The sequence below is a fragment of the Marmota marmota genome, unplaced genomic scaffold, assembly GCF_001458135.2.
Source record: "Marmota marmota marmota unplaced genomic scaffold, marMar, whole genome shotgun sequence".
NCBI classification, from domain to species: domain Eukaryota; kingdom Metazoa; phylum Chordata; class Mammalia; order Rodentia; family Sciuridae; genus Marmota; species Marmota marmota.
The window spans coordinates 42302008-42323635 of NW_026000108.1; the positions used below are offsets into that span (position 1 = coordinate 42302008).

The window sequence follows — 21628 nt, forward strand, 5'->3', positions numbered from 1 at the left end:
AGGTCTTTTCTTAAAACCCAAACCCATACAACTGGCCTTTTAGGGTTCTCTACAGAAATATCATCAACAGGACTTTAAAAAAAAATGTGTGTGCATGTACGTGTGTGTGTGTGTGTTTATATATGTATGTATATACATGTATTTATATGTATACATATATATATATTAAAAGACTTCTTATACACAACATATAAAATATGTACCACTAATGTGAGTTCTCCACAGAAACACAACCAATAGGAGATAGGGAGAGATTAATTGATGGAATATGGGAATTAACTCATCTGACAATCGAGGCTGAGAAGTCCCATCATCTACTGTTTACAAGTTGCAGACCCAGGAAAGCATGTGATATAATTCAGTCCAAATCTAAAAACCTCAGAACACGGGCCTGAGAAGCTAGGAGAGGTAGTAGCTGCTGGTGTAGGTCCCATAGTCCAAAAGCCCCCAAATCAAGAGCTCTGATGTCCAAGGGCAGGAAAGATGGTTACTCCAGCTCAAGAAGAGAATCTGTCCTTTTTCTGTCTTTCTGTTATATTTAGGCTCTTATCAGATTGGATAATGCCCACCCACCAGTGGCCCATTGGTCAAGACAGACCTTCACTCAAGTTTATTGCTTCAAATTCAAATTTTAATCTGTTCTAAAAACACCCTCACAGGCACACCCAGAAATACTGTTTTAACAACTATCTGCCCATCTGTCTTAATCCGTTTTCTATTATAACTGAATACCACATTACTACAGACTAGTTATTTTGCTCTTAGTTCTGAAAGCTGAAGTTTAAGAGCGGTAGCTGCATCTGACAAGGTTCTTTTTGTTGGAGGGGATTCTCTGCAGAGTCCCAAGCCTGTACAAGGCATCACATGTGAAGACAATGTCCTAGCTCAGGTCTCTTCTTATAATAAGCCACAGTCCAAAGGGATGAGGGCCCCACCCTTATGGCCTCACTTAACCTTAATCATCTCTGAAAGGTCCCACTCTAATTCCATCCTCAGATTAAGTTTCTACCTCCTAATACCTCACAATGGGAATTAGATTCCTATTTGAGTTCAGGTGGAACATTCAAACCACAGCAGCATCCCTTTGACTAATTAAAAAATTTTGACACCAAATTAACCTTCACACCTAATTAAAAGAAAGCACTACAAAATATATTGATGTTCTGTCCTTGCCTTCTCAAAGTTTATGCTGCTCCTACAGGAAGTAAAATTATGTTTGCTCTCTATTAAAGTAGGCACATTTCTTAACCAAAATATAACCTTTAATATAAAATATTATATCATGCTCATCATGGTAAATATTTTCAAACATTTCACAGATAGAAACTGGACTTGATTATTTTTGACTTCCACTCAATAAATCCAAACAATAAATATAATTATTTCTACACCCAATAATAAGCATTGATTCCCAGACTACAGGCGAGGAGAAGACTTCTCCAGGAAGTTCATATACACTTTGTAATTTTCCACTCTGAGATTCCAAGATCCACAGTTTCCCATCAGTAGATGCTGCTGCCAGTAACATTGCATTGCTACAATTGTGGTGATGGAAAACAAATGGTGTTGCATACACCCTCGAAGTAGTTTCAAATTTCCATTGGAGATGACCTTCCATATTACAACAGTAGATAAAGAAGTCATGGGAACCAAAAAATATTTCTTGCTCTGATGCTGCAGTACATGGGGATGAAAAGATTGGTCCACTAGTAGAGAACTGCCAAACCTATACAAGGGAAGTAAAAGCAAAAATAATACATTCACCTAACTGTAAACTTCTGCCTTAGATTAAAGCTCTACAAGTTTCTTAATACAGACGTAAGTGATGTCAGCTTTTTGACTGGTAACTACAAATACAGATAACGATGCCTTCTTCTAAAAAGTAGCACCATCCTAGTAACCTCTGTCCCAGTAGTAAAATCCAGGACAAAATACAGTGAAGCATTCTTATTATAGGATATTATAAAATAAAATTAATTTTCAACCCATTTGAGAGTTATTACTGTTATGTTCAGACACATTGGTTTCAATGTATCTTATTTAAAAACTGCATCTTACTCTATTCTCTAAAGGTAGGGAGAAGGACATAATTGGGCTCAAAGAGTTTACATGCAATAATTTAGATCTTTACACAAAAACATGAGTTGTGGGGCTGGGGTTGTGGCTCAGTGGTAGAGCGCTCCCCTAGCATGTGGGAGGCACTGGGTTCAATCCTCAGCACCACATAAATATAAATAAATAAAATAAAGGTTTTGTGTCCAACTATGACTAATATATTAAAAAAAAAAAAAACATGAGTTGTGTGTCTGCCCCATGGGTATCTACTATTTCCTCATTTCAAAGCCACTATAAATAAACTTCTGGGTTTTATTTATAGAAGAAAAGATATAAGGGGAAAAAAAGGGCATGATATCTAAGGTAACTGCAGAGCAATAGCATAATGGAAAAAATAAGAAAACAGTGGACATATTCACAAAATATGATTTGTGAGCTCAATACTATTCTTGACTTGTACAAAATCACTTTTATTTTTCATGGCTCATACAAAAAGAAAGACGGGCAAAACAGCATGTGCCTTTGCCTCATCTTCTCAGAAATCTCAAGGTGAGAATATATTCATACTACTTTGTAAATAAAATTAAGTGAATGTAATAATAAATTTATTACAACTTATTACACAGAGCAAAAGGAATGCTAAGTTAAGAAGGATGAATATAAATTAAAAGCATATAGAATCAAGCTAGGCATGGTGGTACACACCTGTAATCCCAGCAGTTTGGGAGGCTGAGGCAAGAGAATCCCAAGTTTAAGGTTGGTCAGCCTCAGCAACTTTAGTGAGGCGCTAAACAACTCAGTGAGACCCTTTCTCAAAATAAAAAATAAAAAGGGTTGAGGACTTAGCTCAGTTGCAAAGCGCCCTTGGGTTCAATCCCTAGAACAACAACAACAAAAAAGGCATACAGAATCAAGCTCAGTTGTTGATGGGCTATTTGTTGTAGCAAGTGCACTCTCAAATCTACAAAATAATTCCCCCAATCCAGAATGCAACAGAAGTTGTGCATAAAGGAGCCACTGGAGAAATTTACAAAAGTGTTGATTATCCCAAGCAAAGAGCTAATATAACCCAGAAAAAGCCTACCTTGTCAGTCATAAAGTTGAGAAATGAGACAAACACAAAATGGAATTCTAACTGCAGAACAGATTTTGGTTTTCATATTAAAAGGCAAATGCATCTTTAAACGTTCTTTTTCCCTTTATGCTGGGGATTAAACCCAGGAATATTCCACCACTGAACTACACACCAAGTCCTTTTTATCTTTTGAGACAGGATCTTGCTAAATTGCCCAAGCTTGCCTTGGGGGTGTGCCTTTGTGGTATATATTTTGTTTCTGGCAAGTGGAGTCTCTCTCTGCTTCCTGATCAGCATGTGAACAGTTTTGCTCCACCACACTCTTCCACTATGATGTTCTGCCTCACCCTGAGCCCTGAAGAATGGGGCCTGCTGTCTATCGATTGAGACTTCTGAAACCGTAAGCCCCCAAATAAACTTCTCCTCCTCTACAATTGTTCTTGTCAGGTCTTTTAGTCACAGAAAAAGCTGACTAAAACACTAAATAACCTCTACAGAAGTTATAATAAAACTGGGAAAACACTATTAAAAATTTAAAACAAGGTTTAAGTAGAAATCTTTTAAACCCACTATATCATCATTCAAATAATAAGAAATCTATGATTTGACAATTAAGTAGAACTAGTCTGAACACAGTGCATTGAATAATGACGTTCAAAATTTTATTTCCATTGTCACTTGCTACCGTGCCTTTAAAAAAGATATATAAAACATATCTTACCTGTTCTCCCAAGTGAGTAAAGCAGAGTAAATTCCCATCTACACAGCCAATACAGATGTACTGTTGGCAACACCGTGGGGAGGAGAAGAGAGGTTTTCCACAGGAATGTTTCCAAACTATGTTTCCAGTAGCCTGTCATGGGCAAAAAGTATTTCACAGCTCTTAAAATCATTCTACTAATCAGTTATCCTTTTAAAAACAAACTCATGAATCTCCCAGAGGCAGAGCTAGAACATGAGATTGCTACAGTAGCATGCTGACTACTGAAGCAAGAACACAGGTACACAACTATAAAATTAATCAGTGCTAATTATGAGAGCAGATAAAAAGCTGCAAGAAAACCAACAAAGAAAAAAGCAGCACATAAGCTCTAGACATAAAGAAAAAGAGGGCTAGGGATGGAGCTTTTGCTAGGCAGAATGCCCCCACAAAATATAAATTAAAAAAAAACACACATACATTTAAAAAAAGAGAAAATAACAACCCAGATTTCACCTTATAATGGACAAGCAGTTCTTAAGATAACTAGGAAAATTATGTCTAAAAATTTTAAAAATAGGTAAAAAGAAAAACTTATATATGAACTCAGATTCTCTCATCTTCCCAGACTTACTGTCAATCATTTTTAACAAATCCAGGTTCAGTAATAAATGGATTATATCTAAATGAAAACTACTCATACTTTCAGAATCCAAAGCAAAAATTTTTTAAAAATCAAAGAAAAGAGGGCTGGGGATGTGGCTCAAGTGGTAGCACGCTCGCCTAGCATGCGTGAGGCCCTGGGTTCGATTCTCGGCACCATATAAAAACAAAATAAAGATATTGTGTCCACCTAAAACTAAAAAATAAATATTAAAAAAAAATCAAAGAAAAGAATAAATACACACACACACACACACTTTTTTTTAACTTACAGGATTTATAGCCAATAAAAGTCCTCCCAGTGTAGCACAATACAAATGATGTGGAATCGGGTTCAAACAAGGAGAAGAAAAGACAGTTCCTCCACAAGCTAACTTCCAAACACACTTTTTTTCCTGCAAATAAGAATGGAAAAATGTGAGTTTTGCTGGTGGGTAACTAATCCATATATCCCACCTCCCATGTATTATGTCTATTTAGTTAACAAAGATTTTTAACTCAGCAAAAAACACATGCCCATCGTGGGGAATCAACTTAGTATAAAGACAACAAAGGACATCCCCAGATATTCTGTTAATTTTTTAGTATTTTCCCTTTTGATCTTTTTCATATATGTATATCTGTGTAGATTAATATAGTTGAAATAATTCTAAATAAATAACCTGGTATCATGTTTATCTCACTTATTGTGTAAAATAACTTAAATATAATTTTAATTCATACTATCCCGTATGAACATAAAATAATTTCCCTCTCTACCTAACCACTGAAAATTGCCTTGAACCAATTATTAGGTATTATAAATGACCTGTTTGTTTTTGTGGAACTGAGAGTCAAATCCACGGGAGCTCTACCACTGAGCTACATACACCCTTAGCCCTTTTTATTTTTTATTTTGAGACAGGATCTTGTTGCTGAGGCTGGCCTCAAACTTGAGAATCTCCTGCCTTATCCTCTAAGTCACTGAAATTACAGGCATGAACTATTCCACGTGGCTTTTAAACAACTTGGGTTTCTGATTATTTTGCCAGGATAGAATCCTAGAAAAAGAATTTTACTTGATCAAAAGATAGAAAATTGCTATCTATGATTAAACTGTTTATTCCTTAGAGTCCTCACCAGTTATAACTCTCTACTACTCTCCTCAGCAGTTCTGTTATCACTCCAACATTTTTTCTAATCTAACACTATTTATCTTACAGTTTTGATTTTCATTCCTTTGATTATTAAAGGTATGAAATATTTACATACAGTTATTAGCCATTTTTTCTTTGGGGTCCTAGGTATTTACATCCCTTAAATCTATTTTACTATCTGGATCCTCATTTTTTTTCCTCTAAATATATTTTTATTTTAATTTATACTTAACAAACAATTTTTTACTCTTTCACAGTTATTGCAAAACTTTCCCCAGCTTGTTTCTTCTATTTTTATAATTCTTACATTAACTTAGTATTTTTACATAACCAGGTCTTAAAATATCTTACTGATATCTTACTTTGTAATTTTTTTCTATTGTTAAGATAATAATTCTAGGGGCTGAGGTTGTGGCTCAGCCATAGAGCACTCACCTAGCACATGTGAGGCACTGGGTTCGATCCTCAGCACCACATTAAAAAAATAAATAAAAATAAAGGTATTGTGTCCAACTGCAATTAAAAAAAATTTTAAAAAAAGATAGTAATTCTAAGTTTTTTTATACTTCAAAATGTATTTGTGCTAAATTTGGTAAAGACATTAAAAATGCCTTAAGAACTGCTATGTATTACAATAAAAATCTAATAAAAAAACCTTATGATATTAAAACTTAATTAACCCCTTCTTAATAGTTAATACCTATTCCTAAAGTCAACAGCACCTGATAGTTTCTAACTCCTCTATGCTTACAGTACAAGACTAATGAGGTGAATGCTTACATAAATATCTAAAGCATACACATGCTTGTCATGAGATCCAATATAAAAAAAGCCTGTGGTGGGATCCATGGTCGCTGAGCTTTTGACAGCATCCTCAGTAGTAAACATCCAGTATTTTTCTCCATTCATACTTTTCAAAACATAAACTAATCCATTGTAACAGCCTACAGAGAAACAAAATATAAAAGATGAGATTTAAATACATCACTGGAAGATAACTTTTTTTAAAGTGGCCTCATCTGAGATTTATTGGTTAATGTTCCATTCAGCACAGATTCATTAGCCTATTACCCAGACTGTTTCCTTCCTGACCTAACTTTTCTACTATTTATCTTTGTTATTTTCCTGCGAGGCCCAAGAAACTCCTAGAGTAACCCAGGCCAGAGAACCTAGATCAATGTGTTCACAATAGACTCCTGAGGACTTCTCCAGCTCAGCTACACCCCAAACCTTGGATTCCAGAAGTTAGAAAATAACTCTTTAGCCTAAATCATAACAATTTGTATTGGATGCTCTTCTTATGTATGTAGTCTCTATGTTCACTCATCTAATTTAAATTTCAGCAACGTAAAGCAGAAACTGAATGAACAGTAGTCATTTATGTAAAACACCTATTTAGTAGTCATACCTTTTTTGTGTGTGTGGTATTGAACCCAAGGATGCTCTACCACTGAGCTACATTCTCAGCCATTTTTACGTTTTATTTGGAGACATTGTCTCATTAAGTTGCTCACGCTATCTAGCCTCCTGAGTAGCTGTGACTATAGGCATGCAACACATCATCTGCTAATTATTAATAAGTACTATGAAGTGCTTCACAACCAAGAACACAATAAAGCATGGTGTGGCAGAGAAAGGATTTGATAAATATGGATTCAGATTTCACCAGGGCTGACACTGAGCAAATCATCCAGCACCAGTGAAACTCAGTTTATTCTTCTGCAGAATGTGCAGAATGTGGATTCATCTACTTACAAGGGTTACTGTAAACAAGAAAGGTGAACATTATTAATAGTTAATGTTCACTGAGCATTTACTAAGTGTCAGGCACTATGCAAAGTATTATATATCCACTAACTTATTTAAATAACTCACAGTGAAGTAAGCACTATGTAAAAAAGCACTATCTGCCTTCTACAGATGACAACATTGAAACACAGAGAGATTAAGTCACTTGGGCAAAACTAAAAAGGTAACATGTGGCAGAGCCAGTATTTAAATCTAAGAAGTGAAGTTCTAGAGTCTGTATTCTTTTTTTACCATACGATTTATTTTTATTTTTTTTTTAGTCATACATGACAGCAGAATGTATTTTGACATATAATACACACATGGAATGTACATACATCAATCATATTTTCTATTCTATTCTGCTGCCCTTCCTATCCTCCCTACTCCTCCCTCCTCTCCCATCCTTTCTCTCTATCCAATCTAATGTGACCCACTTTTTTTTTTTTCTCATTACAACATCATATATGTATTCTGTATAACAATGAGGTTCTCCTTCCATCTTCCGTGCAACTCCCCTTCTCCCTCTTTTTCCCTCCCACCTCTCTTCCCTATTTAGTGGTAGTCTTCTTCTCATGCTCTTCCTCCGTATCCCATTTTGAGTCATAGAGTCTGTATTCTTAATAATGACAATAGACTGCTTTTCCCAGATTACAGCCATGGATGAGAAGACAGGGTAGGGATCCCTGATCTTGGTTATAGTCAAATACCTAGCTAGAAGCAGGAGTGGTCAAAATCTACAAAGAAGAGATTACTCAACTTCTGTGTAATGTATCCATATGTAAATCATAAGCATTTGAGGACAGTTATTTGGGGAAATCTCATTGGCCTCCATTCTCTAGATGGTAATGCCCATGGCCATGACCGTTTGCTGCTCACTTGAGGTTCAATTTCCAATATACTTTTTGTGCTGTATTTTTTTTTTTAAGAAGTAATTGGACACAATACCTTTATTTTATTTATTTTTTGTATGTGATGCTGAGGATCGAACCCAGAGCCTCACACGTGCTAGACGAGTGCCCTACCGATGAGCCACAATCCTTGCCCCTGTGATGTCTTTTTTCTGAAAGAGACTACTTAGTGGCACACAAATAGCAAACTCCTGCTTAGTAATAATATTTCTTTCAGTTGAATTCAATTCCAAAAATATGTATATAAGAAAATCATTGTGGCTAAGGGTTAGGCAAAGATTGCTTAGATATAACACCTAAAGCACAACTCAATAAAAAATAAATAAAACAAATAAATTGAGCTGGGTGTGGTAGCACATACCTGTAATCCCAGCAACTCAGGACGCAGAGGCAAGACCAACCGAGTTCAAGGCCACCTTGCATAATTTAGCAAGATCCTGTCTCAAAATAAAAAACAAAAAGGGCTGGAATACAGCTCAGTGGTAGAGGGCTGCTGAGTTCTATCCCCAGAACCAGGGGAAAAACAGATTTCATCAAATTAAGAACTTCTCTTCAAAAGATACTATCCCAGGATACAAGAGGATCATAAATTTAAGGCCAGCCTGGGTAATTTAGCAAGACCCTGTCTTAAAAACAAAACGGGGCTGGGGATGTAACTCAATGATAGAGGGTCTCTGGGTTCAATCCTTAGTACTTCAAAAAGGAAAAATAAATAAATAAATAAAGATACCATGTTAAGAAAATGATAAAACAAGCAACAGACTGGGAGAAAACACATCTGATAAAAGACTCATATCCAGGGCTGGGGATGTAGCTCAGTGGTAAAGAGTGGGCCTAATATGCAGGAGGCCTTGAGTTCAATCCCCAACATTGCAAAAATGAAAGAAAACAAACAAAATAGGACTTGTATCTTGCCTTTCCCTAGACTAATGATGTTGAACAGCTTTTCTTTTTCTTTTTTTTCCCCAGTACTGGGGATTGAACCCATGAGCACTTTATCACTGAGCTACATTTCCAGTTCTTTTTAAATCTGTTAGTTGTAGATGAACACAATGCCTTTATATTTGTATGTGGTGCTGAGGATCAAACCCAGTGCCTCCTCTGTGTTAGGCAAGCGCTCCTGCCCTGAGATACAACCCCAGCCCCATCTCCTCCAGTCCTTTTTAATTTTTATTTTTTAATTGTCGATGGACTTTATTTTATTCATTTATTTATATTTATAGTGCTAAGAATCGAACCCAATGCCTCACACATGCAAGGCAATCATTCTACCACTAAGCCACAACCCCAGTCCCTCCTCCAGTCCTTTTTAATTTTTGAGACAGGGTCTCACTAAGTTGCTTAGGGCCTTGCAAAGCTGCTGAGGTGGCCTCGAACTTGTGATCCTCACTTTTCAGCCTCTCTAGTCACTGGGATTATAGACGTGAGCTACTTGCCCAGTATGTAGTGCAGCTTCCATAGGCTTATTTGCAATCTGTCTGTTCAAATCTTTTATGCATTTTTAAATTTGCATCTAGACTCAAGGCCTGTGGTCACCCAGAACAAAGATGCTTGAACTCATGCCCAGTCTAGCTTCTCAGAATACAAACAGGAATTTCAACAAGTTAATTTCGGGATGGGCATTACTCTAGAACTGATAATCTCATGTAAAACTGAAAGTTTCCTCTTCTATAATTTTCAAAATGTAGGTGTTTAAAATGAAATTATCAAATTTAGATTCAAGTAGGTCCCAGCTAGCACAGCACAAGCAGGGGTACAAATTTCGAAGCACTTAGTCTGAAAAGTTTGAGAGATTCCATGAGCATATAAAGTGAAACCTTATGTACCTGGGGGAGTAAAAAGTGTAATGAGGGAGAGACATCACACGTTTCTAGCAAAGTCACCTCTACCTTAAGGAACTGAACCGCAGCTAGTAACTAACACTTTCTAAGCAACTGGTGTTTAGTACTTACCTGGCAAGGTACTAAGGGGTTCATAAAAAATCACCTCACTTAATCCTCCCAAAAGCTCTATGATGATTATAGTTTTAAATTAAGTCCATAACTGGGTGCAGTGATGTACGACTGTAATCCCAGTAACTTGAGTTCAAAGCTAGCCTCAGCAACTTAGTGAGACACTGTCTCAAAATAAAAAATAAAAAGGGTTGGGGATGTGGCTCAGTAGTTAAGTGCCCCTGGGTTCAATTCCAAAACCAAAAAATAAAAATAAAATAAGTCCATAAATTCTTTGCTTTTCTTCCTTTCAAGAGATGGAGTCTAATTCCCTTCCCCTTGAATGTGGGCTTCTAATGAATGGAATAAAGCAAAATGATAGTATACAAGTTTAGAGGCTGGGTCATAAACGGTTCTGGGTTCTTCCTCACTTAATCACTCATTCTGAGGGAAGTTGGCTACCACGTGAAGACAGTCAAGCAGCCTACAGAGGAGGGGCTCATGTGGCCCAAAATGTAGCTTCCCATCAAGACCCAGCAAAGAACTGAGGCCCTCTGCCAAGAGCAATGTGAATAAGCCATCTTGGCAGAAGCAGATTTTCTAGCCAAAGTAAAGCCTTCAGATGGTTACAGAAACATGAGAGACTTTGCATGAGACAGGCTTGCTAAGTTGCTCCTAAATTCCTGACACACAAAACTGTAAGATAATAAATGTTTGTGGCTCTAGGTCCTTAAGTTTGGGAAAATGTGTGATGTAACAACACATTTCATTATTTTTCCCATGAGAAAACTGAAGTTCAAAGAGGTTCAGCAACTTGCCAAAGGTCAGAGTTTATAACATCTATGGCATTAAGTTCAAACCCAAGAACTTTGACTCCCAAGGTCCACATTTATTCAGCACAGACTAAATCATTATTCATTGGGAGCAACCAAAACCATCATACATATTTTAAACAAAAAAATGTGTGTGGGGTGGGAGGCAGAAATCAAACCCAGAGCCTCATGCATGTCAGGCAAGCACTTTCCACTGACCTACATCCCCAGTCCCCCACCATTTTTTTTAAATTTAACTCGGCCCTACTAGCATTATTGTAAGGTAATTCAATTTAACCCGACAAACCTCAAATTCAGAAACTTACCCACCATGATAAAGTTTCCACATTTAGATACACATGCTGATGACTCAATACGATCTCCCAAAGTCTGTTCCCATCTCACCTTCCCAGAATAAAGGTCAACTGCCTTCATTCTGTGAGAATGAGAGCCAATGTACACAGTTGCAGAAGACTTATCAACAGCTGGTATTATAACCAGAGGAGAAGCATCTACACATTTGCCTGTGTCCGACCTCCACCGAACATGTAACTCCAATTTTTCAGCCCCTATCACAGGTTTCCCCTCTTCACAAACTTTTGCAACATAGGATGGATCTTCTGACTTCCTGAATATAGCTGGAGGACTTAAGCTTTTCAAATTCTCAATGTTGGTCTGTATAGTGAAGTCAGAACAGGCTGAAGGGTAATGTCCTAACATAGTTAAAAACCTAGTAGTATTTAGAGACAAAATCTGACTCCCTCTGCTCAATGCAATAAAGGCATTTATCTCACTGTCATAACTTAAAGGCAGGAGAGACTTCTGATATAAATATTTTCCACTGGCTTCCTCTTGATTAGTGTCACTGAGTTTCCTCTTTGTGGCATAACTCTTGCTGAATGTCTCGTCTTCATCTGGAAACACTGTTTGAAGAATGTGATTGTAAATTTCTAAAATGGAACTGCTGAGAATAATTTCCAGAAGGCCAGGTACTGATGTACCAACAAGTTCCTCAATCTCATTAAGAAGCCGTATGGACTTCAAGGAATCTCCACCACTATTTAAGAAGAGCGATTCATCAGGAACCTTCAAAAGATCTTCTGAGAGACTCAGAACAGACTAGAGTGAGAGAAGGAAGAAATATGGTAAAAGCCCCAAACCAAAGACTCCATTACTTACAAGTAAGATACAAAGATCACAGTATCTACATTGAAGATATAAACCTCAAGATACAAAATAGATATTGTAATAATTAAAATAATTTTTTTCTTTATCAAAAGGAGACAAACACTATGCTAACCAATTCTGTTACAAACTCATTATACAATTTCAAAATATACTTTCCTTTAGAGCAGTCTTCCTACCCATAAAACAAGAAACAAGGCAACAAAAACATCTGATTTACTAATTATAAACTCCCGAAGATACTAAGATTGAACTGGGTTCAATCCCCAGTACTTTAAAAAACAAAAATTTCTTTAAACAGAAACACAGGCTGTTACTAAAGTTGTTCTGGACTAATAACATAATTCTAAATGTAAATTAGTCAAGACAGGCCTCATCTACCTACACCCTAACTACCTTGCTTCCAATACATTTCAAGGTGGGAAATTTGTCTAAGAAACTAACTTTTATTTTTATATAAATTGAATGACTTTGGGGCATTGATAACATTCCTAGAAATTTTTTTCAGACTTATCAGGATGCTACCATTCCCTAATAATAAACTTGTATTTTAAAAGTTGTACCTTCCATAAAAACTGTAATTTTTCCCAAAGCTCCTCTTTTCCATTGAGTTTCTTTTCAGGCTTTGAATTCATGTAGTCTAAATATATCTTGTTTAACTCAGAAACATCAATTTTGCCTTAATATAAAAGAGAAATAATACATTTTAAAATAATATTTAAAATTTACCCTCAGGGCCAAGTGTTGTTCAGTGGTAGAGCACATGCTTACATGTGTAAGGCTCTGGGTTTGATCCCCAATACCACAAATGAATAAATAAAATTTTGTCTCAAAGATATTTTATATCTTCATTAGCCATGCATAATTTTCATTACAAAGAAATCATATAGAAATCATATAGTTTGTAAAAGATAATCAATTCTTAAGAAAATAGTCCAATGCTACAAAGAATGTAGTAATAGCCAAGAGCAAAGGAGCTAAATATTTATGTAATTTAAAGAGCTAAAAGAAATAGTACTGTTAAGTGAGGAATTATTACATTTTGAAGTATACAGTAAATAAAAATTAAGTTGAGAAGGTAATATAATATGAACATTAGGAGCATATTTTAAAGACAGTGCTAGGCAGAATTTTAATACTATTTAATGGTTGATTTCATATGTCAATTTGAGTGGGTCACAGGATGCCCAATTAAACACTATATCTGGTGTCTATAACAGTATTTCCGATTGAGATTAAGGAATCAGTGGACTCAGGAAAGAAGACTGCCCCCCCCCCCGCAAGTGTTGGTTATCATCCAATCCCTAGAAGTCCTGAACAAAACAAAAGACAGAAGAAGGAGCCTGTTTGAGCTAGGACATCTTATCTTGTCGTCTCCTACTCTGTGGGGTCTGTATCATTTTGAGGCCTGTAAATTCAGTGTGAATTATACCAATAGCTTTCCTGGGTCTCCACGTTGTAGAAAGAGCATGGGATTTCTCAGCCTCTATAAGCACATGAGACAATTTCTTATAATAAATCTCCTTTTTATATATGTATCTAAAAATCAGTCCTGTGTCTCTATAGAATCCTGATTAATACAAGCACAAACTAACAAAGTGATTTTGGGAAAATTAGCTCACCTCTTTTAATCTTATTTTCCTCAGCTATAAATGGGAATAATATCACCTACCCACAGGATTTTCTGAAAATGGGTTAATTATACAAAGTATTTAACAGAGGTTCTAGTACAAGAAATACTAGTATCATTTATCATAATAGAGATTTATGTGGCCACTAAACTAGTATGAATACACTTAGTATTATCTGTCATCATTGAATATAGCTGCTTTAAATTATTTTACCATGAGACGTAAATGGCAGAGTATCAATCAGCACAATCTCGTCTGGGATTGCATGATTTGGAAGGTATTTCTGCAGTTCTTTAAAAATGTAATCCTTCACTAAATCATCTTTGGATACTATGAAGAGAATTAATTTTTCTTGATTATACCATGTAACTGCACAAGATTCCACTTGCTGAAGTTCTTCAGCAACCTATAAGAGAGAATATTCCAATTTGCCAATGAAGACAAACTTTGATGTTCTAATTTTTTATGTCTGAAATCAGTACAGTGGCCAGGCCCAGACACACACCTGTAATCCCAGCAACTAGGGAGGTTGAGGCAGGAGGATTATAAATTCAAACCAGCCTCAGCAACTTAGCAAGACACTGTCTCAAAAAAAAATAAAAATAAAAAAAAATAAATAAAAGGGCTGGGGATATGGTTCAATGTCTAAGCACTCTGGGTTCAATCACTGATTAAAAAAAAAAAAAAAAGTATAGCTAATTAAATTCTGGAATATCCTAGAGATCTTTTTAAAAAACTGCGCTGGGGATGGTAGGACACACCTACACACCTATAACCCCAGCAGCTCAGGAGGCTGATGCAGGAGAATCGTGAGTTCAAAGCCAGCCTCAGCAAAAGTGAGGCACTAAGCAACTCAGTGAGACCCTGTCTCTAAATACAAAATAGGCTGGGGACGTGGCTCAGTGGTCAAGTGCCCCTGAGTTCAAGCCCTAGTACCAAAAAAAAAAATTGTCCTAAAGCAAATAAATTTACTTTCACAGATCTCAAAACCCATTCTGTCGATAATTTAAAAAATAATCACTTCCAGGCACAGTGGCACATGCCAATATTTTTAATTCCAGTGACTTGGGAGGATGAAGCAAGAGGATCACAAGTTCAAGATCAGTCTCAGCAACTTAGTGAGACCCTGTCTCAAAATAAAAAATAAAAAGGGCCAGGGATATAGCTCAGTGGTAGAGTGCCTCTGGGTTCAATCCTTGGTTCTAAAAAAAAACAACTCTATTTATGCTGGGAATAAGAGGCATACTGAATATTTAGTGTGATTCATCACCAACACAAAAATCTCAGACAAAAATAATTGATAAAAGAACCTGGTATAGAAAATTGGTGGTAATCACCTCCAATACATACATGTATTAATAGATACTTAATATTTAAATAGCTATACCTGCTGCAGAAGCTCGATGTTAAGACGTTTACCATGGCGTTTGATCTGACTGTCCTTTCGACCCAAGAAAAACATCTCTCCATCTTTCACAGTCACAAAGTCTCCTGTGGCTCGCATTGTGCCAAGAGGTACTGTTATTTCATCATCAACAAAACACACTCTGTTTTTGCCACCTTCCAAAGATATAAACACCAATGTCATAAAAATGCATGGAAAATATATTTTAAAATCATAAACTTCACTACAACTTCAAACTCAATTACTAACACTCAAAATTTGAACATTTATATTAAAAGGGGGCTCACTTTTAAATGCTGCCAGATAAAATTAGACCTAACTTCAGGCCAGGTATGGTGGCGCACACCTGTAATCTCATTGGCTCAGGAGGCAGGAGGATCGGGAGTTTAGCAAAAGCAAGGTGCTTAGCAACTCAGTGAGACCCTGTCTCTAAATAAAATACAAAATGGGGCTGGGAATGGGTCTCAGTGGTTGAGTGCCTGTGAGTTCAATCCCCAGTACCAAAAAAAAAAAAAAAAATTAGACATAACAAGCTTATTTGTAAAAATGTTATTTTTAAAAATTCTATAATAATCATTAAATATTATTTTTTATATAACAGTCCAAGTTAGTTTCTAAATTAATTAGAGTATTAGACACTGTATATAATTATGGCAACATGAAATATTTCATGATTGAGAATGAGATTGAAAATTACAACTGAAAAGCACATTAGACATTATAAAAATCAAGAATAAGATAAACACATTAGTTGTTCTTCCTGAAAAAAAAAAAAATTATTGCCAATCAACAAATGTAAAAGAACCTAAAAATACTTGGCCACTGCCTTCTTGAATTGTGAATCCATTTGTATCTCTGACTTCAACTACAGTTCCAAGCAAAGGAAATCCCAGTTGTACAGGCAAATCACATCTAGGAAAAACAAACCCAAAGTAGATTTAAAATTTTACACTTGAAAAGAATATTTCCTAGTGTATTTAAATCATACTACACCAAATAAAGAAAAAAAGGAAGTTTATTATAAATCAAAGATTTCCAATAGGAAATGGTTAGGTGGAAATGTTGTCACGTATATTGTTCATTATAATTTAGTCACAAAAAGTTCTAGCAGGATCTCAGCACCAGTTATAATAAGGATTCCTAACTTAAAATAATAGGTAAATAGGGTTTCTAAAATTATTACTCCTGTGCCTATCAAAATACAGTTAGCAGGGGGTAGGCATATAGCTCAGGGGTAGAGTATATGCTTGGCATTCGAGGCCCTGGGTTCAATCACAAGCACCAACCAACCCCAAACCCAACCCCCCCCAAAATTCAAAAACACCAACAACAAAAACCCTACTCGTGGCACTAAAATCCTGAAAAAAACACAATTTCCTCTCTGGAATAATTAAAATCCTTACTTCAAAGTAGAGTTAAGAATCTTCTCTGGAATCCTATAAGTGGTCGCCCAACTTGATACCTCTGTGACACCATAAATGTTGAATATCTGTGTTTTATTGCCTTCTCCTCTCCAGCTTTTGAGAACAGTCAATGATGGGAATGCTTCCCCACCGAGGGCTAACACCCGAAGAGAAGTACTAGATGATAAAACAGTTGACTTAATAAGCTGAGATCCAAATCTTCTAAGCAATGTTGGCGTTGCCTGCAGATACATTAAAATAATTTCTTTCTGTCTACTCACTTCTTGAGAAGGTAAACACTGTAATAATTAATTCACAGCAATGCATTTGAAGTTCACAGCCATAAAATTATTGCTCATTGATTCATGGATCATTTTCTTCACTGTGTCCTCACATGATGGAGGGGCCAAGGGTCTCTCTTGGGCCTCTTTTTTTTTTTGGTACCAGGGATTGAACCGCTGAGCCACATCCCCAGCCCTATTTTTTGTACTTTATATTTAGAGATAGGGTCTCACTGAGTTGCTTAACGCCTTGGCATTGCTGAGGCTGGTTTTGAACTCTAGATCCTCTTGACTCAGCCTCCTGAGCTGCTGTGATTACTCTGTAAATACATATCAAATGGCAAATCATATTTAGAAAACGATTGATGTATGCATTATCTTTTTTTATGGGGACAGGGATTATGCTTTAGGAAAAAAGGTATGCAAAAATATTAGTTGTTTCATTATATAGTTTATAAGAAAAGATTTAAAGTTAAAATGATAAATGTGTTTATTAATTCTAGTAGTCTTCCCTTCTTCATCCTGATCCTACCCCTAGGATTTTCTATAAGATCATGTCATCTGTGTATGAAGAGTTTTATTTCCTCCTATCCAATGTAGATGACTTTAATTCTTTTCTTCTCCTTCTCCCTCTTCCTCCTTCTCTTCCTTTTCTTTTTATCTTATTGTGTTGGCTAGAACCGCCAAAACAATGCTGAAAAGTGGTAAAAGCAAATACCTTTGCCTTGTTCTAAATCTTAAGATGAGAGCATTCAGAGTTTCATCAGCTGTAGTTTGGTTTTTGCGTGTGTGCGTGTGTGTGTGCGTGTGTGTATGTGTGTGTGTTATTGGGAATTGGACTCCAGGCCTCTTGCTTGCTAGGCAGGTGCTCTACCACTGAGCTATGGCCCCAGTCCTAGTTGTTTTTTTAACAATAGACGCCCTTTATGATTTGAGAAGTTTCCTTCAATTCAAAGTTTGTTTAAAGATTTTTTTTTTTTTTTTGGGTGCTGGGGATTAAACTCAGGGGCACTCAACCACTGAGCCACATCCCAAGCCCTATTTTGTATTTTATTTAGAGACAGGGTCTCACTGAGTTTGCTTAGCACCTTGATTGCGCATCCCCTACCTCAGCCTCCTGAGCTACTGGCAATACAGGCTCACCATACTTGGCNGCACCAAAAAAAAAAAAAAAAAAGAGGCCCAAGAGAGACCCTTGGCCCTTCCATCATGTGAGGATCCAGTTAAGAAAATGATCCATGAATCAATGAGCAGGCCCTCACTTAAAACTCAATCTGCTGGGGCCTGATCCTGGGCTTCCCAGATCCCAAAACTATGATAAATAAATTTCTGTTATTTATAAGCTACCCAGTTTATGGTGTTTTGTTATAAAAATTCACATAATCTGAGACACATACATACCAGGAACTGTGCTATACCATTCTCATTTAATTTACATACCATATGAAATTAATATTTCTATTTATGGATTAAACACAGTTCCATAGCAGCTAAACTAAACACTTAAGATATCATGATATGTACATAATTTTGTTAATTCTCTCTTTAACCATTTACAATGTAATATCTTTAGGTTTGTGTACCATATACTTCCCAAGTACACATTTGAAAAGCATTTTAGAAGGCCAAACTTCAAAAATGTTTTTAGAGGTTATTGTAAATGCACTGATATAAAAATTTAAATTCCTAAGTCAATTATAATTTACTTATGTTAGCTTTTGATACACTTAAATTTTAAGATAGGAGATATCCCATAGCATGTCCAAAAGATCTGAATCAAATTCCTTTAGTTATTATATAGTAAGCACCAAATCCACAATAAAATAATTTTCTTAATAGAATTAACTGATTTTTAAATTTTTAAATAAACAAATGACATCATAAAGGGATAGTACTTGGTAATCTAACTTGATTATCATTAATCTATTGCAAAGAACTAAAGAAATATAAAATTTCCCTAAAACATCTAAAATATTAAATAATAAAAACCAAAACACTTCATTTGCTCCTAAAATGTACCTGCAGAACAGTCACTCTGTGATGGGAAAAGAGAACCTCAGCTAATTTTGATGAGAGCACTTTGACAGAAGGTGGTATGATAAGCAGAGAGGCACCACTTGATAGAGCCACAAACATTTCCACAACGGAAGGATCAAAGGTCAGAGGTGAAGCCAGAAACAAAACATCATCTTGCGTGATGTCAAAAAGTACCCTAAGGCAAAACAGAAGGTAGTCATAAGAATGTCTAACATTTTGTAAACACAGACTCTAAAAAAATATTTATGATGATTAAGTTTCTGAATGTTGTGCAATTTTATTCTTCCTTTAGATTAACAAAAATAGTGCTATTAATTCTGGAAATCCTTTTTATAAAAGGATTAAAGTCAGTTTAAAGCAATATTCATTTTTTTATTAGATATATTTTATCATCAGTTATGGCTTTCTTTTTTGCTGATACCAAGAACTGAACCCAGGGGCACTTAACCAATGAGCCATATCCCTCACTGGCTTTGAACTTGGATCTTCCTGCCTCAGCCTTCCAAATTGCTGGGATTACAGGTGTGCGCCACTGCACCTGTCCTTATGATGGTTTTCTGATATATTAACTTGGATAGACAGAACTGTAGTTCCCAGAATTGCCTTTCTAGCATGCTTCTCCTTAGGGTGAGAGAGATGAAGAACAGCAGGGTGGCAGCTGCCACTTGGTAGCACACACACTCTTCCCCGTTATTCAATCAAACCCTAATCTAGGGCTGGGATTGTAGCTCAGTAGAAAAGCACTCGCCTAGCATGTGAGAGGTGCTGGGTTCGAACCTCCGCATGACATAAAAATAAACAAATAAAATAAAGGTATTGTGTCCAACTACAACTAAAAAAATATTTTAAAAAACCCTAATCTTGGCTGGGGTTGTGGCTCAGTGGTAGAGTGCATGCCTCGTATGCATGAGGCCCTGGGTTCTCAGCACCATATAAAAACAAATGAATAAAAAATAAATATATGTGTCCATGTACAATTAAAAAAATTTATATATAAAAAAAGAACCTAATCGAATCGTGTATGTATGTGTGTGTGTGTGTGTGTGGTGTGTATTGGGATTGATAGGTACTTTACCATTGAGATACATCCCATTTTTTATTTTTTCATTTTTCATTTTGTGAAGGTCTCACGAAGTTGCTGAGGCTGACTCTAAACTTGATATTCTCTTGCCCTAGCTTCTAAACCACTGGGATTACAGGTGTGCAACTGGCCTAATCTAAAAGCATTAATCAGCCTCTTTTATCAATTAGGAGATTATGTTGAATTGGTTGGATATAATCAGTTGAGACCTTTATTAGAAGGGTGAGCCCTTTTCTGAAGAGCCCAGAGACACCATCTGGGTCTGCAATTAACTTCCTTCTGCCTGGGTTCTTTTCTGACTAGCCTGTTGTTAATCTGATGCCCCTGGGGTTCCAGCCTGCTCCTGATCATCCTTTCCTGACTGCCTGCCTATGGACTTTTGCCTACTCCCACAATTGTGTAGGCCAATTCCTTGTTTTAACCCTAATATATCCTCCTGGGTTTATTCTAGTAGAAATCATATTCTGAGATAGTTTTTTCAATGATGCTTAATAGAGACCCTTAACTCCCTTTCCCCACTATTTGGCATTTTCCTCACAGGATCTAAACAGAGAGTAGAACAAGAATATATGGTTAGGATATTATAGGGCATGGAAAGTCAGCATTGAACCTATGGCACAGAAAACCCACTGTATCTAAAAGCAGAGATAACCTGAAAACACATGAGCTTTGGGGGTATACCTCATATCTAAACCATAACAGATGTATTCAATATAAGAAAACCTGAAAAAAAGAAGAGATTTTGAAGGAGGAAAGAAGAAAAGGTGGAATGGAAGGAATGTTTGAACTTACTATTTGTGATACTGTGATGGTTGTCTAATACACTGGTTCTTAATTTTCCAACCACAATATGAAGCACATATGGTTGTATGAGGACACACTCAAGAGTCCTGAAGTTGTTATGTTATTTCTTTAAGCAGAAGACATTTGAGATTCAACAAATCAAGAAGAAACTTTCAGCCAGGCACAGTGGCACACACTTGTAATCCCAGCAGCTTGGGAGGCTAAGGCAGGAGGACCGAGAGTTCAAAGCCAGCCTCAGCAATGGCAAGGTGCTAAGCAACTCAGTGAGATCATGTCTCTAAATAAAATACAAAATAGGGCTGGGGATGTGGCTCAGTGGTCAAGTGCCCCATGAGTTCAACCCTGGTACCCCCCAAAAAAGAGAAGAAACCTTCATGGAGCTTCCTTTTTCTGATTAAAAGCAGAAACTTCTGAGAAATGAGGCTGCAGTAAAACACCTCCTCAGGGTGACTTTTCCTCCTAGGAAGACCAAGGAAAAGCCTATCATAAATCCCTTCCCCCAGGGGAAGTTTTTGGCCATGAAGGAGACAGGAAGGCTCTTTCAACTCAGTATAGCATCATCACAATCTTTCTCATCTCCTGTTTGTGTTTCTGAACCTATTTGTCTTTACTTATTCTTCCTACAGAAGTCTTTTCTCCCCATCTTTTTACAACTAAAGTGTGTGTGTGTGTGTGTGTATATATATATATATATATATATATATATATATATATATATATATATATACTT

At 36.4% G+C, this 21628-nt stretch overlaps 1 protein-coding gene across 7 annotated transcripts in view; it reads right to left on the reverse strand.

Annotated features, from left to right (window-relative positions):
• Window positions 1–1240: 1240 nt before the first annotated feature.
• Aasdh (aminoadipate-semialdehyde dehydrogenase) overlaps window positions 1241–21628 on the reverse strand; it is a 28382-nt gene continuing 7994 nt past the window's right edge. For 2 of the 7 annotated variants that reach the window (XM_015482129.2, XM_048784530.1), the window contains 11 exons: window positions 18996–19188; window positions 16696–16937; window positions 16098–16204; window positions 15275–15447; window positions 14101–14293; window positions 12820–12935; window positions 11398–12190; window positions 6410–6573; window positions 4766–4888; window positions 3852–3983; window positions 1241–1726 (listed from right to left, as the gene is read on the reverse strand). In XM_015482129.2, the coding sequence (XP_015337615.1) occupies window positions 1337–1726; window positions 3852–3983; window positions 4766–4888; window positions 6410–6573; window positions 11398–12190; window positions 12820–12935; window positions 14101–14293; window positions 15275–15447; window positions 16098–16204; window positions 16696–16937; window positions 18996–19188 (2626 nt within the window). In that variant the 3' untranslated portion in view covers window positions 1241–1336. The other 5 variants (XM_048784534.1, XM_015482130.2, XM_048784532.1 and 2 more) reach the window with 5 other exon arrangements.